Raw genomic sequence first — 27,144 nt, forward strand, 5'->3', positions numbered from 1 at the left:
TGTTTTAAGATTTAAATGATACATCAATGTAATTACACTAATGACATTGCAATATCAATACTAATGACAGAATTTGGCAGAAACCCTTAAGTTTCCTATTTGCTTCAGACAAATATGGAGATAAATAAACCATACAGAAAGGGATTAGGAAGTTAAGTAAATGAAAAAGCCTCATTTAAAAATAAAAGCAAATATTAAAAAGATGCCAGGCTGGCTACAGTAACAGTTTTAAAGAGCAAGAATTACCAATTTCTTAGTTTATTTTTGATACATATAATTACAGGGGAGGAGATTTAGGTTTTTACATTCATTATATAGTTTAAATGTTAAAAGCTTTCTGTGACTGAAACCTTATCTAACTCTAAACTCTAATGCTAATTAAATATGTCTAGTTAAAAGAAACAATAGTCAAAATCAACTCTTTCAACACTGATTTAATACATATTTTTGGCAAATGGCAGTCTCCTTACCATCTTGCTGTAATAACGTGCCTTTTCTATAACCATTAAAAAAATCCCAGACAATGTTATTATCTGTAAGACAAGAAGATGGGTCTTCTACAAATCTGATAACTGTAATGGCACAACCCTGTGATAGCAGAGGGCTGAGGATGTAGCTCCGTAGTAAAATGCTAGGTTAGTGTGCACCAGGCCCTGGGATCAATCCCCCAGCATGGCCACAAAACAAAACAAAAGAAAAGAAAAAAGAAAAAGAAAGAATAGGGGCTGAGAATGTGGCTTAGTGGCAGAGTGCTTGTCTAGCATGCATGAAGCCCTAGGTTCGATTCCTCAGTATCACATAAACAGAAAAAGCCAGAAGTGGTGCTATTTCACAGCATGCAGTCAACCTTAAAATCCATGCCATAAACATGTCAATACACGGTAACAATTGAACAGGAGTTCAAAAAGAACTTCATCCCCTTTAAAAGATAATTTGGGTTGAAAAAATAAGACATTCAGCAAAGAATTTTTGATGTATATGGGCAGCCCCATTTTTAGCTCATTTGGGAATAAAGTTTAAATTTGAACCTCTATAAATTAAGAGTTTCATATTATTCTTTTTCTATTAAAGGCCAGTTCCAGATGATAAGAAAATTTTTTTTAAATACTAGGATCGTTGAAATTCAGTCCTGCTTTACTGCTTTGGCAATTCTGACTTCCTATGCACTTTCTCAGGGCAAAAACAATTGTTTGAGCTAAAATGATTTCTTTTTCTTTCTTTCTTTTTTTTTTTTAGTGCCAGTCCTTGGCTTGAACTTAGGGCCTGGGTGCTATCCCTGAGCTTTAGTGCTGTACCTTTCAAGCCACAGCTCTTTTGGTAGTTAATTGGAGATAAAGCGTTTCAAGGACTTTCCCAGGCTGGCTTTGAACCTTGATTCTCAGAGCTCAACCTGCTGAGTACTTAGGACTATAGGCATGAGCCACCAGTACCTTATTCTTATTCTATGTGGTCATCACAGGACTGTAAGGTCCAATACTTACTCTATCCAAACAATAATAGAGATTTCTAAAGCCTTTTTGTTTGCATTTTCCTTTCAAAAAAAAGAAGTATTTTCCCCAAAATTTCATGAAAACATTTAGGACAAGGTGCACTACCATTGAAGCAGATCGACTGTTTGTAACAAGGCTTGATCCTCCATAGTTGGAATTGAGGCTTCCAATTGGTGCATTGTGGGATGGTCCCAATAAACCATGTATGTCACCAGCGGGCAGACTGGTAGAAGGTCCCACAGCATGGTTCCGCAACACATGGATAGCATCATCCAGTCTGTCTAAACGATCCTCCATTCGAGACTGCTGTAAGGATGGAAAAACACAGGGAAGTTACTGCCAGTATCAGACTGACTTGGTAAACTGATGTGTTTCCTACGTTGGGATATTCAGAAGACAGCCAGTGAAATGCAATGCAATATCAAGTAGCTTCAAAACCAACTACCTGGACCATAAATCAACAGCAACAAAGGCTATCTGTAGGCTAGGATAACATTTCAAAGCTTCAGAAACAAATTACTGCTGTCTAAGATGAATATACCAATCTACATGAAGTTATTTCTTTTAGCTATAAAAGATGAAGACTACTATGTGGATATTCAAATACAAGGGATTAAAAAGAAGGGGATAAACTCGACTTTAATAATGATCTTTAAAAGATGTCAATTTGGGGAAGGGCCTTCCGAGCCAACAGGGTTTAGCAATAATTTTGTTTTAGGTGAATAAAGCACACCTATCACAAAAAGTAAATACATCCAGATAAATTCTTTAACAAAACTGAAGAAATGACACTGTGGATACACACATGCCCCATACACAAACATATTAGAATTCTAAAAATCAAAAGCACATGCCAGCAGAGCTCTTAAAAAAAAAAAAAGAATCATTCTCAACAACATAAAAGACAAAAGTCTACTCTTACATATTCCAACAAAATCAGAAATGGTCAACTGTTTGACTTTTAAGACTTTGGAGTCTGTACAGCTTGATGATCTTAAATGGATAATGGAAGTATAAATAACTGAAACACAAAAAAGGCACCATCTAAAAGAAATAGTACCTCACAGACATCCTTTAAGAAGGACATTGCATCTTGCAAATGCTCGTGAAGTTGCTGCTCAACTCGATTTTTCTGGCAAAGTCAAGACAGAACAGGAGGCAAAGCACAGGTTAAGATTAACTCCAAAAGAGATGAGGAAATAGCTGATGTGCATGTCGGCATAACATGTTAGTAAAGTTAACGTGGAGACCTGAGAGATCTACTTGTATTAAGGTTTGAGAAGGCTGAGATTTAACAGGGAAGTTATAAGGTTAGCATTTAAACAGCTCACATTGCTCATATTTGCTTGCAAAATCTGTGAGAACTCTCCTTCAATTTAAAATGTTCTGTTAGACACAGAAAAAGAACATTTCTATTTGCAGCCTGGCATAATTAAATGATAGCATGACTTGGCATTCCATCAGATCATTATTATGCTTTTTAAATTATATTTTGTAAATCTGGATTACAAATGTAAGCAAACAAAAGTAACAGTAGTTAACATTCTACCACAAAGTCTTCATCTTGGATTACTAAAGGTTTCCTTTATTATTTGTGTGGTATCATTTGTACAACGTATTCTTTGGTTTAAGAAAACACAAGAAATAATGCTTGCATAATAAAAATAACAGATATTCAGCAAAAATTTTAATATGAATGTAATAAATTATACTGTTATTATGTGGATTTTGTACCACTACCATTAATTTTCTATAACATGTCATTTTAAAAAAGTTAAGCCCTAGAATTTTCACAGAAACAAAAACTTCTATAATATGACTTTAACACCAGTTGTTCGGACACCAAGTCTGATGTCTCAAAGAACAGATGGCAAAAGAGACAACCGATGTGTCTCTCAGACTGTTCAACTCAATCAGGCCATTTGTTAGAAAAGAATTCGTGAGTAATGCTATCCTACTGTTTCTTCATTGTTACATAAGACTCACTAAAAACAAAAACCCCATCAAATTATGGATTCAATCCTGTGATACCTGTCACACCTATAAAGACCGGTATGAGGTTCTTACCAGGGAGTGAAGCGAGTTTTCATAGCTTGGGGATGAAGGCGCTTGCCCTCCAGGTCTGGGCCACTGACTGGTACCTGTTAAAACCGAAAAGCACCCCCATACTTTGGTTAATTCAGCAATCTTGACAGTGTTCTAAAGCAAAGGATAAAGATACTGAATTAAGTATAAATAAATTTACAGGGAAATTTTTGTTTAGCTATCAGCATAATACTGGCTATTTTTTTTTTTTTTTGGTCAGTCATGGGGCTTGAACTCTTGGCCTAGGCACTGTCCCTCAGCTCTTTAGCTCAAGGCTGGCACTCTACCACTTAAGCCACAGTGCCACTTCCAGTTTTCTGGTGGTTTATTGGAGATATGAGTCCCATGGAGTTTCCTTCCCGGGATGGCTTTGAACTGCTATCCTCAGATCTCAGCCTCCTGAGTAGCTAGGATTACAGGCATGAGCCACTGGGAACCCGGCAAGACCAAAGTTTTTTTTTTTTTTCAGGCTTGATTCATTTTATTTTATTCTTGTATAAAAATCCTATGTTGTAGCTGGAGCCGGAGTCCTCTGCATGGAGATTCTGGTATGGATTTCACAAGAATAAAATATTTTTTAAAAAGTCTCTTTCATATTCACACAGTAATTTAGGGAGCTTAGAAAACAGAAAAACTAAACATAGCTAACCGCCTTGTCCACAAGATACATATTTTGAGAAAATACACTTAAAAAAAAAGTATTTTCTCATTTATCTAAATAATCTATTATTATTATTATTGTTATTACTATTTTATTTTTTGGTGGCTGTCCTGGGTTTGAACTTAGGCCTGGGCACTGTCCTTGAGCTTCGCGCCCCCCCACCCCCCAGGGCTGAGGACCGAACCCAGGGCCTTGCGCGGGCCCGGTGGGCGCCCTTCCGCTGGGCCAAACCCCCAGCCCACCCCTCCTTGAGCTTGTTTTTGTTCATGCCTAGAGCTCTACCCATTTTAGCCACAGCTCCATTTTTGGTTTTCTTTGGTGGTTAACTCGAGATAAGAATCTTGCCAACTTTCTTGCCTGGGCTGGCTTTGAACCGTAATCCTCGGATCTCAGCCTCCCGAGTAGCTAGGATTACATGTGTGAGCTACTAGTACCTGGCTAGAAAAATGCACTTCTACTGTAGTACATTATCCCTTCTTATTCTGTCTTCTCCTCTATCATGGTTCTACATACTGTTTGGTAATGCTAATAATGGTGATATTGATATTTACTCTGTTTATATGTACCATAATTTGTTTAACTTCACATTATCCCATCACTGGACATTGGCTGCTATTATGAACAATTAATTATTATGAATAGTGGCATAATAAACACTAATGGGCTTCTTTGTGGAGCGGGGTGGATGGAATTTTCAAGTTAATCAGCACTTATGAAGGAAAGCGTATATACATTTTTACAATCCTTAATTTACAAAGACACATTGCATTTTAAAGAGTAATATCTTTAATTCCTATTAAAAGATATTTTAAAGATATTACTCTTTAAAATGCACTTTTTGTCCATTTACAAATAAACAGATAAGTACATTTCAAACAACTGCAAATGTACGTGGTATCACTTGCTAAAAATTTCCTAACATAAATTTGTTTCAAAATTCATTATTCAATTTGGAAAATAGCATTATTAAAATCTTTATTCAATGTCATTCTTTTTTGTTAGGAAAGTAGAACTACATAATGAAGATAGAAAGAAGAGAGGATATATATGTTCATAAAGAATGAGGATGGGTTCTTAACACATGCAGGGTCCTGGGTTTGATCCTCAGGATAATCAATCCATCAGTCAATCCCTTGTTAAATGTAATATTCTAATGGTGTTGCCAAAAGAAAAAGATCAAACAGATGATCAAAAATCTTCACTATTTTATCATTTTTCATGTGAAAGCAAGCAATTTATAAAAAATAAAATCATTCATGAAATGTACATTACTGTTCTTAAAAGCTTCTGCGGTAACCTGAATTATGTCAGCAATCTGAAGCTGGAAATGGGAAGTTTACTTAATATCTTCTATGTATTGTTGAGAGAAGTTTAAGTTGTATTTCAGGATAGTGTGTTGCTGCAAGTCTCTTTGCCATATTTAGGACATTAGTGATAATGAAAACACAATGACTTACTTGTTATCTCAGAAGAGCTTAAACTGGAACTACTGTTTTCACTTTAACTGAATACCACCATTAAGAACTAAACAACAGCCGGGCGCTGGTGGCTCACGCCTGTAATCCTAGCTACTCAGGAGGCTGAGATCTGAGGATCGCGGTTCAAAGCCAGCCCGGGCAAGACAGACCGTGAGACTCTTATCTCCAATACACCACCAGAAAACCGGAAGTGGTGCTGTAGCTCAAGTGGTAGAGCGCTCGCCTTGAGCTGAAGAGCTGAGGGACAAAGCCCAGGCCCAGTAGTTCAAGCCCCACGACCGACAAAAAAAAAAAAAAAAAAAAAAAAAAAAAAAAAAAAAAAGAACTAAACAACTAGCCGGGCGCTGGTGGCTCACGCCTGTAATCCTAGCTACTCAGGAGGCTGAGATCTGAGGATCGCGGTTCAAAGCCAGCCCGGGCAGGAGAGACCGTGAGACTCCTATCTCCAATAAACCACCAGAAAACCGGAAGTGGCGCTGTAGCTCAAGTGGTAGAGCGCTCGCCTTGAGCTGAAGAGCTGAGGGACAGCTCCCAGGCCCAGAGTTCAAGCCCAACGACCAACAAAAAAAAAAAAAAAAAAAAAAAAGAACTAAACAACTGATAACTACCCACCCATCAATTTCATATATTATGTAACTTGAAAACTTGTGATATAGATTCTTAATAACCTGATGCAGATTTATGAATTTTGGGTGGATAGGCTATTGAAAAGATGAGTCTAAATTACTGAAAATAATCATTTTAAACATTTTGCTTACCTGTTCTTCCACCCTCTCCTCCCCAACTCCCATCATGTGATGGGAGCCAAATCATTAAATTACCTAATTTTCTGGAAATACTAACTTCATAGTTTTATGTTTACACACTTCAGAATATTCAGCGTATGCATAAGCTTTTCCTTTTTCCTTTTTAAATTAAACTGTGATGCTGGGGGGTAGGGGGGGGAGGATCCAAGAGCTCTGCACATGCTATGCAGGCCTCTGCCATTGGGATATACTACCTAACTTACTTTTTATTTTTTATTTTTTATTTTTTTTTTTATTAATCGGTCGTGGGGCTTGAACTCTGGGCCTGGGCACTGTCCCCCAGCTCTTCAGCTCAAGGCTAGCGCTCTACCACTTGAGCCACAGCACCACTTCCGGCTTTTTTCTTTTTGCTTATGTGGTGCTGAGGAATTGAACCCAGGGCCTCGAGCATGCAAGGCAAGCGCTCTACCACTGAGCCACCTTCCCAGCCCCACTACCTAACTTACATTTAGATTTTTTTTGATGGAAATATGAAGAAACTATGCAAAGGCCTACTCCAAAATAGCATCTACTAAACTGGAAAATATGGACATATACTTAAACCTCTTTTGTCTATCATCATCATCATCATCATCATCATCATCACCACCACCACCACCACCACCACCACCACCACCACCACCACCACCACCACCACCACCACCACCGATTGGAGTCCCTGATGTTGTATATTTGGTTAAAGCAGAATATAATAGGATTTGCCCATGTAATTATAACCCCTGTGTACAGTATTTTCATAATAAAATACAAAAAAAGAATATAATAGGGTTATATCTGTTTGTATCTATTTGTACTTTGTCTAACTCTAAGCTATATCTATTTCATGGGCAAAGCTCCTATAACTCACCCTAATCATTTAAAACTATCAGGAGATGGCTATCAATAACATGGCTAGGAAAGTTAAAAATATATCTCTCAAATATTTAGAAAACTTAAAATATAGAAATTAAAAATTTTCTCTAAAAATATTTAGAGGCTGGAGATGTAGTGTAGACACCTGCCTAGCACGTGAAATCTTTGGGTTTGATCCCTAGCAACACACACACACACACACACACACACACACACACACACACACACACACACACACACACACACACACACACACACACACACACACACACACACACACACACACACACACACACACACACACACACACACACACACACGTTGAGTGGATACTAGGAGTTAATGGCTCCATAATCTGGTTGATCCATATTATCAGATCCCTAGCAACACACACACACACACACACACACACACACACGTTGAGTGGATACTAGGAGTTAATGGCTCCATAATCTGGTTGATCCATATTATCAGATCCCTAGCAACACACACACACACACACACACACACACACACACACACACACACACACACACACACACACACACACACACACACACACACACACACACGTTGAGTGGATACTAGGAGTTAATGGCTCCATAATCTGGTTGATCCATATTATCAGTTAATTTATAAAGCAAGTTAAGTATATAACAGGACACATTCATTTTTATTTTAATCTGCTTTAGAAAGCCTATCTTAAACAGAAATGAAAGCATTTACTTCATAAGTCTAAAGGTGTTTGTAGTAATGGAAAATCATTACAATCTGTTTCTGATAACAAAAATGGAATAAGGAAAAAAGTAAATATTCCAAAGCTTCCTGGATTACTGGTGACTTGTTAGTTGTGGATGAAAGCTCTGAAGTGGGGGATTCAAATGTAGACACAGACCATAATGCCAGCATGTATTTTATTCTAGAAAGACCTGTACCTTCATCTCTTTGTAAAATTTGTGAATAAAATGTACACATAACATTTAGGATCATATTGGTGTCTAACTTGTAAAATCAACTATAGCATTAATATAAGAAAAGTACAAAAGCTAGAAATCTCAGGGTGACTTAGAGACTAGGCTATTATCCTCTTCCTTCATACCTGATGTCTGGTGGTAGACAGAGGGTTTGAGCCTCTTAGATGAGCACAAGCTTTCAACTACCCTATCCACGTGATTTCTCTAATTGTCCTGGGATTTCTACTGACCATCATAAAATGTAACCCTGATTCTAGAAGCATTGGAAAGAACTTATTTTTTATTTTTCTGTAAGTCATGAGGCTTGACCTCAAATCAAGGTGAGCACTTTACCACTTTGAGTCACTTCTGGTTTTCTGGTGGTTAAATGGAGATGAGTCTCATGGACTTTCCTTCTTGGGCTCACTTTGAACCACAGTCCTCAGATCTCAGCCTGGTGAGTAGCTAGGACTATGGGCAAGAGCCACCAGTGCCTAGATAGAAGTAACTTATTTGACAATGAAGTTAACTGAACATTTATAAGAAAACAACATAGGTGCCGGGCACTGGTAGCTCATGCTTGTAATCCTAGCTACTCAGGAGGCTGAGATCTGAGGATCACGGTTCAAAGCCAGCCTGGGCAGGAAACTCCGTGAGACTTTTTTTTTTGAGCTAGCGCTCTACCACTTGAGCCATAGCGCCACTTCTGGCTTTTTTCTTTTTGTTTATAGTGGTGCTGAGGAATTGAACCCAGGGCCTCATGCATTCAAGGCAAGTGCTCTACCACTGAGCCACCTTCCCAGCCCCTCTGTGAGACTCTTATATCCAATAAACCACCAGATATATACCACTGTGGCTCACGCAGTATAGCACTTGCCTTGAGCTGAAGAGCACAGGGAAAGCACCCAGGCCCACAGTAAAAGCTCCACGACTGACAAAAAAAGAAAGAAAGAAAACAAGATCGGTAGGTATCTACAAGAGAGATCTGTAAAAACTTTGATGATAAAGCTAACTCACCCAGTATGTTTAGGTATGCTTTCATTCTATGTCACCAAATACAACTGGTTAGTAAATTTAGATGGTAACACCATTTTGTGTGGCTAAGGGGATTATTTATTGTCCTTCTTTCCTCTTTTTCCTTCCACCTTCCCTTTTCAACTGGAGGTCATGAGTTGGTCACCTGGCTTCTCTGTGCCTCACTTTCCCCAGCTACAAAACTGAACACAGTGAAGGATCTCCTTCCTCGTGGGAATAGGGTAAGGATGAAAGAGAACCATATTTTGTTTCATAATCCCATACATGTCACACAACTAATAAAAGACCCTATCTGAGCCCTTTCCGGGTTATTTTCCTGTCATATGCCTACACACCAAGATGGAACTTAAACTAATCCGCCTACCTCAGCTTCCCTGGTACTGGATAATGGATTCGCACTAACACACTTGGCTCCATACTTTTTTTTGCCAGTCCTGGGGCAAACTCAGGGGCTGGGCACTGTTCCTGAGCTGCTTTTGCTCAAGGCTAGCACTCTACCACTTGAGCCCCAGAACCACTTCTGGCCTTTTCTGTTTATGTGGTACTGAGGAATCGAACCCAGGGCTTCATGCATGTTAGGCAAACACATTACCATCAAGCCACATTACCAGCCCCTCCCTATTTTTTTTTTGGTCAGTTGTGGGCCTGAACTCTGGGCCTGGGTGCTGTCTATCACATGGTGCTGAGGAATCGAACCCAGGGCCTCATGCATGCAAGGCAAGCACTCTACCACTGAGCCACCTTTCCCAGCCCTCTCCCTATTTTCTTATTGTTAGTTGTTCTCTTTGTAATCTCACCCTAGAGTCAAACTTTCATGAGATTTCCCCATGCCTGGAAGGGGTAGGAAATTCTAATTTTCCCTCCCTTCCTCTCTCTCTCCCTCCCTCCCTCCCTCCCTCCCTCCTTCTCTCTCTCTCTCTCTCTCTCTCTCTCTCTCTCTCTCTCTCTCTCTCTCTCTCTCTGTCTCTCCCTCTCATCGGCCATGAGGCTTGAAGTCTGGGCCTGGGCACTGTCCCTCAGCTCTTGAGCTCAAGGCTAACGCTCTACCACTTGAGCCACAGTGCCACTTCCAGTTTTCTGGGGGTTTACTGGAAATAAGAGTTTCATGGACTTTCTTGCCTGGGCTGGCTTTGTACTGTGATCCTCAGATCTCAGCCTCCTGAGTAGCTAGGATTACAGGGGTGAGCCACTGGCACCCGGCAAAGATTCTAATTCTTTTTTTTTTTTAATTAATTTTATTTTATTTGTGAACATACTGTACAGAGGAGTTACAATTACATGGGCAGGATAATGCATACATTTCTTACCAAGCATTGCAGCCTCCTCCTTTGTTTACCCTTCACATCCCTTCCCAGCCTCCCCCCTCCCCCAAGATTCTAATTCTTTTTTTTTTTTTTTTTTTTTGGGTCCAGTCGTGGGACCTGAACTCTGGGCCTGGGCGCTGTCCCTCAGCTCTTCAGCTCAAGGCTAGTGCTCTACCACTTGAGCCACAGCGCCACTTCCGGCTTTTTTCTTTTTGCTTATGTGGTGCTGAGGAATCGAACCCAGGGCCTTGAGCATGCAAGGCAAGCGCTCTACCACTGAGCCACCTTCCCAGCCCCAAGATTCTAATTCTTAAAGTAGCATGGAGTGCTCTATTTTTCAAAGTATTTCGAAGATTAAACCAGCTCAATCTGAGGACTTAATTCTTACTGTGAATTTTTCTGAGGAGTGCTACTGAGCACTATGATCACAAGCTTGTTATTCATTTATTTTCCAGAAGAAGGTAAAGGAAGACAAAGATTGCCTTTCTTGTCTGCCTTCCAAGCTCTTTTTTACTCAGTATACTCTAACACAAAGGCTGTATCTTCCCTAAATGATAATAGAAGTAGGCATGAGACATGGCCATTCCTCTATTTGACATTGCTGCCAGAATCCTGACTTGGTTCACATGAGATGGTTAAGTGAGCTCTTTCCTGGCCTGAGCCATCAGAGAGTAATTTTATTCCTGGTCCTGGGGATATTCTCATCACCTACGATAAACATGGCAAGTTCCATTTCCGTCATAAGCAACTGCATTAGACCCAGAGGTGGTCAATGACACAAGAAGAGTAATCTATTGAGGAGGCTTCTAGAAAAGGTTTCTGAAGAGATGAGGAATATGACTGTCCTTTCCTTTCTATTGGACTGTTATAGCTTCATGTGGAACCTCCAACTGTTGCTTTGCCACCAGCCGGATACAGAGTTGCTAAGAAGTAGAACAGGAACTCTGTCATACAGGGTCAACTCCTTGCCTGCTATGGGCTTCTGGTGATACAAGATAAAATGCTGAATTGTTCAAGCCAGTGGGGTAAGTTGTTTTTTTTTTTTCACCCTAAAGCATCTTAACTGGTACAGTACCTTACAAACTTCCTCCTAAATGCTCTCCAGAAGTGTATTCTCTAGGCTTGTAAAGTTCCCAAGAAGAATGAGGTGGAAGCTGCTTAAATGGCTCAGCCTGGGTGTCTTTCGTCACAAAGTTTGTGCTGAGTCTCACTGATGCTCAGGCTTAAGGAATAGGGCAAATGCAGATACCTACCTATCCACACGGCTGTCAACAACATGCCACTGCACTTGCAGCATATAGTACTTTCTTTTCTCTCTCTCTACTCCGCCATAGTTTGTGTGTGTGTGTGTGTGTACACAAGTATGAGAGACACATAGAACAGTACTAGACACAGGAGAAATATACCTCCATAAAATCAGTCTTTGACATGATGTTTCAACAGAAGTAGGCAAAGGTATCTTTCTTCAATTATACTGAATTGGAAGAGACCTCTTAATATCTCATCATGTAATTTAGACATCTAAATTTTCACTGATCAACTGAATTACTGGGGAAAAATAATACAACATTAAATAACAATGGAGGAGGAAATGTGGAGGATTTTTTTGTTTGTTTGTTTGTCTATTTTGTTTTTGCTGGTTCTGGGCACTATCCCTAAGCTCCTTTTGCTCAAAGCTAGCACTCTACGACCTGAGCAACAGCACGACTACCTGTAATTAATTGAAGAGTCTCACAAATGTATTGTTAGGGCTGGCTCTGAACCATAATCCTCAGATCTCAGCCTCCTGAGTAGTCACTAGAATTTGTAGCTGTTAGCCACCACCGCCTAGCAGAAAAGTGAGATTATATAGTTGTTGTTTTTTACTCTTTTGAAAACTGTCTGATTTTTCCATTTTACTGGTGTCTCTTCATAGATGCTGAGCTCCACTAAAGCCTTCCTCCTTGAGGAACTGAAATCAGAGGGAACGGAACTTCAGTTCTTCCTACTGGGTGGGGGGTGGGGGAGAGATGACAGTAAAGGCAGATGGATACCTCAGCAGAGAAAGGTGCAATGGCAATGACAAAGATGATCTCTAGGGCTGGGAAGGTGGCTCAGGGGTACAGTGCTTGTGCCCTGCATTTGATTCCTCAGCACCACATAAGCAGAAAAAGCCGGAAGTGGGGCTTGGCTCAAGGGGTAGAGTGCTAGCCTCGAGCTGAAGAGCTGAGGGACAGCACCCAGGCCCAGAGTTCAGGCTCCTGGACCAACCAAAAAACAACAACAACAACAACAAAAAACCCAAAACACAAAAAACCAAACTATATCAATTATAACAATGAGATGTACAAGACACTATGTTGGAAATCAACTTTAGAGCTTGGGGGGATGGGGAGCAGTTGAGGGGTATTGGGTAGGGAAGAGATAGTAGGGGAAAAATTTAAAAAATATAAAAAATAAAAAGAAATATGACCTTGATAATTGTAGTAAACATGGGCCGAGGGGGGTGAGCAAGGCTAACAGTTAAATCATTCTTCCTGTAATTTCAGTACTGTTAAACAACAACTTTAAGTCAATGGTTCTTTCATAGCCTTGTCTATGTGGGAACAGCTGTTCAATTTTTACTAGACAGCTGAAGCCACAGTGTCTGAGAAAGTGGCAGAACCTGCTAATAGCTGAAAGCAGCTGCCAGTAGTTCATCATCATACTGGAAAGCGTCTTTAGAGTCACAAGGCCAATACATAAGGCACACACAGGTGATAGCAAGGGCCCTGCCTTTGCAGGGTCCTGACTTCCAGAACTTCTGCACAATACTACACGGCTTAATAATGACCACAAAACCAAAAATACATGGGCCTGTCACTGGAGGAATATGCCAAGTTTATTCAGTTACGTAATAATGTCTTTTTTATTTTCTCCAAACATTGCTTAGAAAACATGTCAATTTTTAAATGACAGCTTAAAGGTAAGCATACAATTTGTGTATCTTTTAGTTATTCCTAGTATAAGGGAAAAAAATCCACTTATAATAATTGTTCCTCAACAAAATCAGAGTACTGGATAGTATCCAAAACTTGTCAAAACTAATGTAAAAAAAAAAAAATCAAGGGAAAGTAAAGAAATTGGAATCATAGGCATCTCCACTAATGTAATCATTCACGTTGATAAGACAGTTCATTTTCTTAGAAAAAAACTATACCATTACCAAGATTTTACATATATATGTATGTATAAATGTATATATATACACATACATATATATATATATGTGAAAAAACAATCTAGTTTGACTTAAAAAAGTAGAAAAGATGATCTACAGAAACCGTCAGGTTGCTGTGTTTTTCAGATGGGGGGCTGAAGGCAGGGTCTCATGCAGTCTAAGCACAGGCTCCACTTTGAGCTATCTCCCCAGCCCTTGAATTTCTACATGGATCACTTTGTTTCTATTCTATGTTATTTATCCCGTATTTTACCTTCATCTGGACTGCCTCGCTTTATTATTATTCTGTTAAAACAACTGTTGTTGGAAATTGTCACCAAGTAGTTTAAGAATCAAGGAAGATATGCATAACATCATTTATTAAACTAGCAAATATTTCAATATTCTCCTTTGGAAGCTTCTGTTTAGATGTTTTCTTACCATTAAAATTAAAATTACTTTTTTTCATAAAATTTTATTGGGTTTTATTGAAAAAAAAATAAGACCCTGAAATATTTCAAGGAGAAGAATACAAGCTATGAAGGAAAGAGAGCCTACCTGTGAGAGGTGAAGGCGATCCCACTGGTGTTGATGGGTTTGATGGAAAACTACTGCTGGTATGGTCAGGAGAATAAATCTAACCAGAAAATGAGACAAACATCATCAATATGAGACAACAGCAAACATACAAATGCATCCACATGGAGTTGGTTTTATAATCTAAGTCCTTACCCTAAGACACATAATGAAAAGGCTGATCACCAATTTCAAGACTGTTCTATTAATAAAGGCTAAGCAGCCTCAGTTTTCAAACTAGGATAAAAAGTATCACCTATATGCAAGTGAGAGGAATACAATGTTTGTTTGTTTTTTTAAATCATAATTGGATTGTAAGTTTCTAATGATTAGAGCAGAAGAACAAAGCAGCAAGAACAGATGGAGTGGTACACACTTATAATCTCAGCACTGAGGTATGAGGCAAGTTTGGGCGATATAGTCAGACCTAGTCTCAAAACAATACAAAATAAGGCAAAATGTGACTATAAAGTTAAACTATTTGATAATTAACCAATCTTTTCCAAATATACTCACTTAAATAAGTGGTATTCTTTAACAATAATCACCTCATAAAACTTCCTTTTCTTTTTTTTTTTTCCAAGTGTAAGAGTATCTTGAACTGACTATACAGCTCTGGCCTTGAACCTGTGATTCTCCTGCTGAGATGACCAGCTTACAAGTGTGTGTTACCATACTTGTCTATCAACTTTTAAAAGAAAATTCTGATGTGGGGTGGGGTGATGAAATGATCAAAACAAGGAAAGGATAAGAAAGAGTAACAGAGGGTGTGAATTTGATCAAAGCACATCATATGCATGTATGAACATCACAATGAAACCTGTTTAAGGAATTACTATATGCTAACTAAAAACCAAAAAGTAAAAATGAGCCTGGCTCATGACTGCAATCTCAAGTACCTGGGAGGCGAAGATCAGGTATCTGAGGCCAGCAATAAGTTAAGGAGGCCCCATCTCAACCAATAGTTGGGTGTGTGTCATGCACCTGTCATTGCAACTATGCAGGAGGTGTAAATAGGAGGACTGGAGTCCAGGTCTATCCAGGCAAAAACCTGAGACCCTATTCCCAAAATAATTAAAGCAGAAAGGGCTGGAGGCATGGCTTAAGAGTAGGAAATATGAGGTCCTGAGTTCACTTTTATCCAAATGAAAATGCATATATACAAAAATCCACCAAAGAACGTATTCTTAAAATATCCTTTCAACTTCTCAAAAAGGGCTGGGTATGGTGGCACACTCCAGAGGCAGGAGATTTCAAGGTCCAAGGTAGCCTGGGCTACATAGGGAGTTACCAGCCAGTCTGAGTGAGACCCTATCTCAAAAAAAACCAACAGGTAAGAACATAGTTTGTGGTAGAGCACTTGCAGAGCACGCATAAAGTCCTGGGTTCCATTCTTACAAAAAATACATAGGACATACATGAAAATTAGCTATAAGTTTCAATTTGGTTCTTAATCTCTCTTTTTCTCTTTCCTCTCTCTCTCACACACACAAAGTACATAAACTGTTTTGTTTCAACCAGATAAGTAAATTATGCCAGGCCACCAAACTTCAACAATAACACATCACAACATACTATCACTTTAACATCTCTCTTTCTCTCTCTCTTTTTGGATGGTCATGGGGCTTCAACTTAGGGCCTCTGTGCTGTCTCTGAGCTTTTTTTGCTCAAGGCTAGCTCTCTACCACTTTGAGCTGCAGCAACACTTCCAGTTTTCTGGTGATTGACTCGAAATAGTCTCATGGATTTTCCTACCAGGGCTGGCTTAAACTGTGATCCTCAGATTTCAGCTTCCTGAGTAGATAGGATGACAGGTGTGAGACACCGCACCTTATGTTCAATGGTCCACTATTTTTACTTTCCTGAGAACTGATGTTAACTTTTATGAAACATGCCTTGAATATAATATTGATGAGGGAAGGGCTGACAACATTGGTGGTGAGTGAGAAATGAGGAAAAACTTCTATTCCATGCAAAACTGTGATAATCATAAATCATCCCACTCAATTTTTAATCCTCTTCTGTAGAATTAATAGCACAGAAGCACTGGAGAATAGCATTGCTTCTGTCATGCCCTCCAGCTTTTGTTTTCTTCATAGTGCTTACATTATATTCCTAACCACTAATTGTCTCTTGCCCTTTCCACTAGGAAAATGTTAAGCTCCAGACAAGCAAGGACGTTGTCTTGTTCACTGCTTCCATCTCACAACAGTGCTGATACTCGCAGTAAAATGAGTCTCACCACCTTCACTTGGAAATTCCATCTGGTAAATTTTCAGTTGTCAGATGTCTTTACCTATGTTCCATCTCACTGTTATTCTCCTACAATTCTAGATGCAGTTTTCTTTTTCTTCACCTGTTCCTGATCTCTTGATAACACTGTTCTTCGTGAAGATTCGGAATTGGTATTGCTAACATGGGTTGTTGGATTCCATTGGACAAACTCTCCTTCAGCTCAGGCTGAAGAGAGAACACCCACACCCAAACTGTGCAGCCACACCCAAAGCTTCTGGCCCTTCTCATCTCTGCTCTTCTGTTCCTATACTTAGTTTAGCAGTACATTCTTTCCTTCTTGTTTTCCCTGTCCCTCGTCCCTTCCCTCTGAAAATACTAGGACCTACAATTCTGCTTCTGGAAAGGACATAGCATTCTCTCTGCTGTATTACAACATGTAGACATCAGGGGATGGACTACTTAAGTGCATGTGAATATATACATACATCTATACACATGTACTTATATACATACACACACGTATATTTTTACTGTTTCATCTCATATGATTGAGCTATTGACCTTGAACAGATTTAAACAATCAAATCCTTCTAGTTTCCTGCTAAATAAAAGGAAAAACATTTTTATATCTTCCATAATCTAATCACAAAAATCTTTTTACTTTATAATCCATCTATACTCTATTACTGCCACAGGTTTTTTTTATTTTTTCATTTTCTGAACACAACTACTTTCCAAATGTCTGTTTCTTAACCTCTCGCTGATGTGATTTTAGGCTGTATCAAAGCTTAGCTTAAATGTCACCTCCCTTACACTCACTGGAATTTCTCTTTAACCGCTTGCTCTACATTGCACTCTACACTATCACTGCTTGCACATCTGTCTTATCTTCTTTTCTTGACTGTAAATTCTTCAAAGAAAGGACCCTTATACAGTTCAACAATGAATCTATCATCACCAGCCACTGTGTTACACAAGTATATATTCACTATTAAAAACTAAAATATTGAGTGATTAAAAAAACCACACTTAAAGTTTGCTCAAATACAGGTAGCATTTATGGTAAATGGTAATACTTATCTCAGTATGTAGTAATAGAAGTCAGTAATTAGAAATATCAAAGAGGGTAAAGACTGCTATATAGATGACTTCATTTCAAATCAGTTTTATTGCATAAGCTTTAAGAACAATTACAAGGCAAGGTGGACATTAGTGTTAGTATACTAGGTTATTCATATCACATCATTAGGTAGCAATGGGGCTGTTGAAGGTATAGATGCACAACCACTTCTTATAGTTCTTGACTACTTTGCCCTTCAGTTAAGCAATCTGGAAGCCTGTCAAGGACTGATAGCTCCTTTATGTCAAAGAAGAAGTTGTACTTCAGATTCATATATGACAGCATAATATTCCAATCCTATAGGTAAATAGGTGTAAGCATTTGAGAAAAAAATTACTGCAAATGTATAAATGTATAATTGGCATACAATTTTGGGTATTCCCTTCCCCACCAAAAGAAGTGCCTCCATTGGTACAATAAAAGCCTGTTTGTTTTTTCTTGTTTTTGTTTTTTTCTTTCGGTGCCAATACTGGGAACTCAGGGACTACTCTGCTTTCACTTGATTTCCCACCTAAAGCTGGTATTCTACCACTTGGGCCACAGCTCTACTTCTGACTTTTCACTGGTTAAATGAAGATGGGAGCCTCAAGTACTTTTCTGTTAAGGGTGGCTCCAACCAGGTTCCTCAAATCTCAGATTCCTGAGTAACTAAGATTACAGGCATGAGTCACCAGTACCCAGGCAATAAAACCATTTTTACATTTGCTGGTTCTACTTTATCATCATTCTTTTCCTGCTCTCCTGGGTATGTTATAGGACTCTTCCTTCTTCCCTTTATTTTCTTTTTAAAAATATAATTATAATTATTCCTCCTTTTCCTCCTCCTCCTCCTCCTTTTCGTTTATGTGGTACTGAGGAATCAAACCCAGGGCCTCATGCATGCTAGGCAAGCACTGTGTCACTAAGCCACATTCCTAGCCCCTATCTTTAGTTTCATAAAAAGAACGTGAGGGCAGGGAGAGGGAAGAGTATGGTAACAGTCTGGGGATCACGGATCATCTCATAAAACTTCATCTTTGTTGGCTAGAATTTTTTTTTTTTTTTTTTTTTTTTTGTCGGTCGTGGGGCTTGAACTCTGAGCCTGGGCGCTGTCCCTCAGCTCTTCAGCTCAAGGCGAGCGCTCTACCACTTGAGCTACAGCGCCACTTCCATAAAACTTCATCTTTGAAGGCTTATTTTATTACCAAATCACAATATTTTTTCTATAAAAATTTTTGTTATGTTAAATTCTAAGCTCTAAACTTTTTTTTTTTTTTTGGCTAATAGCATTTTAAACCCAAAATACATTGCTTTTCAGGTTTTCTGGACTCAAACATTGGTGTTTTGAAGGGGAAACAAGAAGAAAAAAAGTCAGTCACTTAAAAATGGGGGTGGGAGGATTTAGTGTCTAGAGCATAAACACAAAGTAAGAACTCATTCCGCATGCAGTCCCTGATCCTCCCACTGTTAAATGACCAGTGATGAATAACTCCCAATACCTTCTGCCAGGCTAACACGGTAATATGCCTCATTTTACGGCAACAAATGAGACTCCTCCTCCTATCAGTCATGGTCCATTCCAATCAGCAGGGTGCCAATAAAGCTAGAGGCTAATGAAAAGAGCCTCAGACAAAAAAGAAACAATGGAAAGCTCCTATGCCTAACCCTGGAACTAGGAGCCCAATTTTTTAAACACTACAGTGCACATTTCAGTTAATCTTTATTATGCTAATGTTATTGAGTCTAAGGAACAAAGAAACTTATTTCATGAATTACTTTTAAACGTCAACTTCCCGGAATTTTCTTCTTTTGTTGTAGACTACAGACCATTTAACCATCCAGATTAAAAATCTCTCCTCCCTCTTTCTGTCCCTCTCACTCTCTCTGAGGTAGAAATCAAAACATAAATTATCACAAAGAAGTCTGATATAATCAACAAAGTTAAACAGTCCTCTTGTTTGATCTCCTCTAAATTAAAGACCAAGTGTTTTGATATGGTATTAGGCACTGAGATAAACCAGATGTTTCTTCCTCTATATAACTCTCCATGGGCACAATCTTAAAGGGCTATTGTCTGGCAAATGTTCAGGGAAACACATTAGAAATGGCACGAATACACAGATTTTCCTTTCCTTCTGTCTACCCTAGTTTATTATCTAAACTAATGCATAATCCATAGGGCTTTGGGAACTTTGTGTAAATACTTTCATGTACAATTCTCTTTCTTGCTATCCTGAGATTAAGACTACAATTATCCAGGCTTAAACCTAAAATAAAGGAACCTTTGCAGATGCATTATCAGGCCTCACATGTTTAACCACAGTATTCTGCGTGCTCTTTAATACCTAAACTGAAGAACAAAGGTTGTACCCTACACCATGTTTCACACATGAAAGACCTTCAAAGACACACATCAGACAACTGATGAACTAGAATTAACTTCAAATGACAACTGCATAATGTATCTCTAACTCAAACTAGATGCTATATTAAAAATGTCACATTCTAAACAACTTATAAATTTTGGAATAGTCAGGGTCACCAATCCCAAAGATATTTAATACTTAATGTAAAATTCTGATATGTATGTCAGACTCTCAAAAGTAACCCTTGTAAGTTTCCTTCTACTCACCTCTTCTAATCCTCCTAACTCCAAAGGAACATTTGTTTCTGAGTACATTTCAAGCATTAAACATATATTAGTGTGAATGTGCATCATAATGGAAGCTAGAGAAAGACTGTGTTTGGAGAGGTATCTGGGTGGGGGGAGCAGATGGACAGAAGGAAGGGATTTGAATTGTGTAGACTATGGCATGTAGTGATGGAGCAGATGGAATGCATCACCATCAGCTATGACAGAAATGATTTATGGAATGACCTGGCTGCTCTTGCCTAGAAACAACACAGGATGATGACAGAGGTGAGTTTCCATGACAACTAGAGCCCACCCACTAACTAGGTTAAACATTTCTTCCTTGGTTTCCACTCAGTGAATTTGGATTTTCTTTCCCAATTGCCATCCTGGTTTGGCTCCTATGCTGTTTATAATATGGAACGATATTCAAGGACTTTAAGGGTAACAAAAAATGAGATTGAGGGGCTGGGAAGGTGGCTCAGTGGTAGAGCGCTTGCCTTGCATGCATGAGGCCCTGCGTTCGATTCCTCAGCACCACATAAGCAAAAAGAAAAAAGCCGGAAGTGGCGCTGTGGCTCTAGTGGTAGAGCGCTAGCCTTGAGCTGAAGAGCTGAGGGACAGTGCCCAGGCCAGAGTTCAGGCCCCACAACTGGACCAAAAAAAAAAAAAAATGAGATTGAAAGATCACTGAGAATGCCACAAATTTGTAAACGCCAAGATTTAGTTTTCCTCAAGTAAATAATCAGTGACAAAACAAGCCCCAATATATGATAATATATATTAAAAATAGCCTAATAGCCAGGTGCCAGTGGCTCACATCTGTAATCCTAGCTACTCAGGAGGCTGAGACCTGAGGATCCCGGCTCAAAGCCAGCCTGGACAGGAAAGTCCATGAGACTCTCATCTCCAATAAACCACTCGAAAACCAGAAGTGGCACTGTGGCTCAAGTGGTAGAGCGCTCACCTTAAGCTGAAGAGCACAGGGACTGCGCTCAAGCCGAGTTCAAGCCCCATGACCTACCCTCAAAAAAAAAAAAAAAGCCTAGTATTAGAAGTTCAAATGTTACCTGTCCTCTTACATGTGAAATGAATGTGTTGCTGGATTCTTCCAGAACCAGCAGAAGGAACACGGCGAGCCAAATATCTGGGTATCTTTTAACAATATAGAACAATAATTTTCTAAATATATAGCTTTCTTCAGGTGGATGAGAGTTCAGTAAAAAGTGAGACAGTTCTCCTTAACCCTCCTCCATACTTTTGTGAGACACAGTCACTGCAGTGCTGCTTTTCCTGCACAGTAAGTAGTCTGAGACTAGTTAGAACAGAGTTCTAATAATGTACATGAGCTCTACTCTTACTAGCTTTGTGATCCCAGGGGCAAGCTACCTAATCTTTCAGATCTCAAGTTACTTAACCTCTTAAACCTTAGTTCCTCCCCTGAAATATGGGGATAATAACACTAACCTGACAGGGTTTTCTTGAGGATTAGATAGACTGGGCAAGCAAATGCTTAGTATAGTAGTGCCAAGCACGTAGAAATCATTTAAGTTATAACTGGTGATTTTTGTGGGTTTTGTGATTATCACTGCCATTATTACATTTGCTCAAAGACTGAATTCAGAAAACAATTACTGAGATCCATTTTGTGTGAGATTCCACTATATAGTAGAAAAAGTTGATTTGGCTTCATTTCTCTAGCTTGCATTTAGCTGTAGAGAAAGATTTGCTTACCCCAACTCTCTATCTATCTATCTTATCTATCTATCTATCTATCTATCTATCTATCTATCTATCTATCTATCTATCTATCTATCTATCTTTTTCTTTCTTGTCAGTCATGGGGGCTGAACTCTGGGCCCAGGCACTGTTCCTCAGCTCTTCAGCTCAAGGCTAGCACCCTACCCACTTGAGCCACATTGCCACTTCTGGCTTTTTTCTGCTTTTGTGGTGCTGAGAAATCAAACCCAGGGCCTCATGCATGAGATGCAAACATTCTACCACTGAGCAAACTTCCCAGCACCCTGAAAAGAAGTTTTTTGTTTGTTTGTTTTTTTGCTTATGTGGTGCTGAGGAATTGAACCCAGGGCCTCAGGCATGCAAGGCAAGTGCTCTACCACTGAGCCGCCTACCTACCTACCTACCTACCTACCTACCTACCTACCTACCTACCTACCTACCTATCTATCTATCTATCTATCTATCTATCTATCTATCTATCTATCTATCTATCTATGTACTCAAGAGTTCTTCTCTACTACTTAGGTAGCAACTGAAAGTTCCTAAAGTGTTCTACCTTCCCACAACAGCAATGTTTGACAGAGCCAATTTTGTTACACAGAAAACATATGACAACATATTGGGAATTTTGAAGAGGAATACTGCTTAGAACAAGAAAAGCAAGCTACAGTGAGATTTCACCAAGTGCACAAGAGAAGGCTCCTGAATCATTAGATTTGGAAATCTTTGTAGATTTCTGATATTCTTCCCTCTAGTTCTAGCATTGCAAAAGAAAAGACTTTAATTGCAATGTTTTAAGAGTCATATTAAAATGCAACATCTTTCTCATTAATGTTCTAATAAGCTAGTTTGAAAAAGAATATAGAGATTCCTTTGAAAAAGTTTTATCAGTTTAATTCGTTTTAGCCTCAGGTTTTTTGTTGTTTGGTCGTGGGGCTTGAAGTCTGGGCTTGGGTGCTGTCCCTCAGCTCTTCAGCTCAAGGTGAGCACTCCACCGCTTGAACCATAACGCCACTTCTGATTTTCTAGTGGTTTACTGGAGATAAGAGTCTTATGGACTTTTCCTTCTTGGGCTGGCTTTGAACTGGGATCCTCAGATCTCAGCCTCCTTAGTAGCTAGGATTACAGGCGTGAGCCCCCAGCCCCCAGCTAGTCTGAGTTATTAAATGAACCTAGTTTTTTCGTGTAAGGCTTTCTGTTCCTAAGTTTTGAATGAAGAATCTGCAGCTGATTGATTTTCCCTTTTTAAAAAAAACACTGATAAAGTGATTTAATTCTCTGTATCAAAATAACAGACTTGTGTTTTTCTTGGTTCCACTGATTTATTTTAATGGGTGACTAAGTACGTATTTAAAATAAATACATGAGACTTAATGATTGACCTCAGCAATTTTTTGCTTTAGATTTTAAAAGGTCCTACCTTTCTACCTGTCTATGCCCACTAGAAATAGACAGACATACTTAAATTTAAGTCAGAAAGGTATGAGATGGAAAAACCATCTCATGAATTAATTGAACCTTCTGTATCAATATAAACTGAGAAGAGCTCTAAATGTGTAATGAAATGGCTAGTTATAACTACATTCTTTGTTACATTTTATTGCCATAAAAATCTAATCACTGCATTCACTAGCATAGAATATGTAAAATAAATACTCACAGATGCCAGAGCCTTTCCAAGTGCATCACCTGTCTGTGAGCTCCCAGCAGCATTCCCTCTGGTTCCTGGACATGTCAAGGAGGGAAATGAATGAAGAATTTTAGCCAGAGAACATTTTCTCAAAAAGCATTTTCCATTCTTTTGATGGTAGTAAAGTTGGAAATACTCTGTATGGGATGTTTTGTTTTGTTTTGTTGATGCTAGTCTTAGGGCTTAAACTCAGGATCTGAGGTTTTTTCCCTCAGTAGTGGGGCTTGAACTAGTCTTAAAGCTCAAAGCTAGCGCTCTATCACTTGAGGCACAGAGCCACCTGTGGTTTTCTGGTGGTTAACTGGAGATAAGAGTCTTGTAGACTCTCCTGCCTGGCTAGCTTTGAACCTTAATCCTCAGATCTCAGCCTCGTGAATAGCTAGGATTACAGGTATGAGCGCCACCAGCGCCTAGCAGGATCTGAATGTTTTTAGCTCAAGGCTAGCACTACTCTACCACTTGAGTCACAGCTCTAACTTCCAGCTTTGTGGTGGTTCACTGGAAATCAAGACTCTTACAAACTTTCTTGCCTGGGGCTGGTTTTGTACCCTGATCCCCCGGACTCAGCCTCTAGAGTAGCTAGGAGTATAGAAACAATGGCACCCAGCTGTGTTATTTGGGTGCTGTTCCTGAGCACTCTACCACTTAGAACCACAGCGCTAGTGCTCTACCACTTTGAGCCCCAGTGCCACTTCTATGAGTGTGTGTGTGTGTATTTTTTTTGGACAATATCATCTATTCCTTTTGCTCTCTCCCAGTTTTCCCCTCCTGTCCCTACCCACAATTGAATAGTTCATTTTCAACATAGTATCTGCTGCATTTGTTCACCCTTTGTCCCTCCATTTCTGTGCCCCTACTTCCCTTCCCAAAGACAAATAAATGAACAAGCAAGACAAAAAGAAAAGAAGAAAAAAAAAAGAAAAAGAAAAAAAAAAGAAAAAGAAAAAAAAAAGAAAAAATCCTTTATCTCTTAGAGTTCATTTTGATAAATATTATCTTATATGTGCGTCATTTTTTAATAAGTCAAAACAAGTTCCTCACTGGTTTCTGTACTAAAGAAAACAAAAGTTTCTTCCTTTTACTTTTAAACTAAATAGTATACAGAAAGATATGGGCTCACAAAAACAAAATAAAACCCGATCAAAACCCAAAAACCAAATGAAAGTTTAGGAAGTTTTGTCAACTCCAAAGGCTTACCTAGAATGCTATCTGATCCATTAATGGGAGGAGTATGTGAGGCGGCGACATAGGGTGAGCTGCTGGTACTACCTCGATGGAAGCTGGACATAGGTGGAAGACTTGTGTTTATGTCTGTTGGTGAGACTGAGTGTGGAGGATAACTCTAGAAAAAGGAGGAAAGAGATGATCTATTAAAATGTATTTTCCAAGTACTATGTACATATAGCAGACAACTACTACAACAGGGAAAGAGAACATTACCAGTTAGCAGCTAGAAAATACTATTAATGTCATTTACTCTTGATGGCATGTAAATGCAGGTTTGGGCTATTTTTAAAACTTCACAAAAGTTGGCAAAAATCAAATTTTATCTTGAAACCCAAGGAAAAAGTATTGCCACACCCAAGTAATAAATATGTGATAGCCTGATAGCCTACCAAGCGGTCATGCGAATGAAGGCTGCCATAGCTACTGGACTGGGACATGTGCGAAGTGGAGGTCCCCAAAATTCCACCAAAACCAGGTTGGCTCATCCCATTTGATGAACTCCAAAGGTCAGAAGAATTATGGGTCCCATCTACAACAAAAAGAGAAACACAAAACTTTCCTTAGCTATATGTTTTTTTTTTTCCACTCTGATCATGCTTACAAAAATCCAAAGGATACCTTCTATCTATTTTCTCTCCCTTTTCCAATCTAATATTCTATCCAGTTCCACCCCCCCTCCAAATTGTAAAATCACTATTTAAAAAGATAAAAAAAAAAAAGGCGCTGGGAAGGTGGCTCAGTGGTAGAGTGCTTGCCTTGCATGCATGAGGCCCTGGATTTGATTCCTTAGCACCACATAAGCAGAAAAAGCCGGAAGAGGCGCTGTGGCTCAAGTGGTAGAGCGCTAGCCTTGAGCTGAAGAGCTGAGGGACAACGCCCAGGCCCAGAGTTCAGGCCCCACGACCAACCAAAAAAAAAAAAAAAAAGAATAACGAAAAAAAAGATGAAAGAAACAAAAACAAAAAAATGATGGCTTAGGAGGCTAAGACCTGGAAGCTCTCAGTTTGAAGCCAGTCTGGCAAAAGTCTTTTTAGAATTCACTTCCAAAATAACCGGCATAAAAGCAGGACTGGCGGTGTCGCTCAAGGGGTGGAATACTAGTCATGAGCAAGAAAGCTGAGTGAGCAGGACAATGTGTCCAAGTGCCCTCCCCTCTCTGACAAAAAAGAAAAATCCAAACTGCAATAGGATCGTCATTACAAAAATCTTAGAAGAGGGCTGGGAAGGTGGCTCGGTAGAGTGCTTGCCTTGCATGCCTGAGGCCCTGAGTTCGATTCCTCAGTACCATATAAGCAAAAAGAAAAAAAAAGCCGGAAGTGGCACTGTGGCTCAAGTGGTAGAGCGCTAGCCTTGAGCTGAAGAGCTGAGGGACAGCGCCCAGGCCCAGAGTTCAGGCCCCACCACCGGACCACAAAAAAAAAAAAAAAAAAAAATCTTAGAAGATAAAAATTTCCATATTAAGGAAGATAATAAAAATTCTAGATGGGCGCCAGTGGCTCATGCCTGTAATCCTAGCTACTAAGGAGGCTGAGATCTGAGGATTGCAGTTCACAGCCCATGAGAAAGGCCATGAGACACTTATCTTTAATGAACTACTCAAAACAGCCAGAAGTGGCATTGTGGATCAAGTGGTAGAGCACTAGTCTTGAGCAGAAGGAAGCTCAGGGACAGCACCCAAGCCCAGACTTGAAGCCACAGGAGTGGCCCCGAAAAAATAAGAATTTAAAAAAAAAAATTAAAAAAAATTTTTTTTAAATCTAAATTTGGATATTTAAATTTTTTTATTAAATGGTATACCCTAAATACATTTTTGAAATTATTAATCAGTAACAGGAAATTTATATTAGACATTTTGAAACTGTGGAATAAAGTTTTTTTAACAGTTAACCTAAGTAATTGATAATGGCCATATTATGGTGAGCCTTCAAGTGAACTGTGTCAGCAATGACCTCACTTAGGGAACCGTTTAAGTAATGATTTATTGCTCCGATATACATGCTTCCCATAATCCTGAACCACAGGAAACCATATAAAAATGACTTACTAAACACGAATTAAAGGAAATGCAACACTCTCCCTTAATAAGCACTGCTTTGTTCTATG

At 39.2% G+C, this 27,144-nt stretch overlaps 1 protein-coding gene across 6 annotated transcripts in view; it reads right to left on the reverse strand.

Moving 5' to 3' along the window:
* Positions 1-27,144, reverse strand: part of Tcf12 (transcription factor 12) — a 281,258-nt gene that overhangs the window by 24,256 nt on the left and 229,858 nt on the right. For 3 of the 6 annotated variants that reach the window (XM_069995334.1, XM_069995337.1, XM_069995338.1), the window contains 7 exons: positions 25,431-25,570; positions 25,012-25,156; positions 23,785-23,849; positions 14,401-14,479; positions 3,558-3,631; positions 2,551-2,622; positions 1,596-1,796 (listed from right to left, as the gene is read on the reverse strand). In XM_069995334.1, the coding sequence (XP_069851435.1) occupies positions 1,596-1,796; positions 2,551-2,622; positions 3,558-3,631; positions 14,401-14,479; positions 23,785-23,849; positions 25,012-25,156; positions 25,431-25,570 (776 nt within the window). The remainder of the gene's footprint in view (positions 1-1,595; positions 1,797-2,550; positions 2,623-3,557; positions 3,632-14,400; positions 14,480-23,784; positions 23,850-25,011; positions 25,157-25,430; positions 25,571-27,144) is intronic. The other 3 variants (XM_069995335.1, XM_069995339.1, XM_069995336.1) reach the window with 2 other exon arrangements.

Source organism: Dipodomys merriami, unplaced genomic scaffold (assembly GCF_024711535.1).
Source record: "Dipodomys merriami isolate MVZ:Mamm:240054 unplaced genomic scaffold, mDipMer1.0.p SCAF_48, whole genome shotgun sequence".
In the NCBI taxonomy this organism is placed as follows: Eukaryota; Metazoa; Chordata; class Mammalia; order Rodentia; family Heteromyidae; genus Dipodomys; species Dipodomys merriami.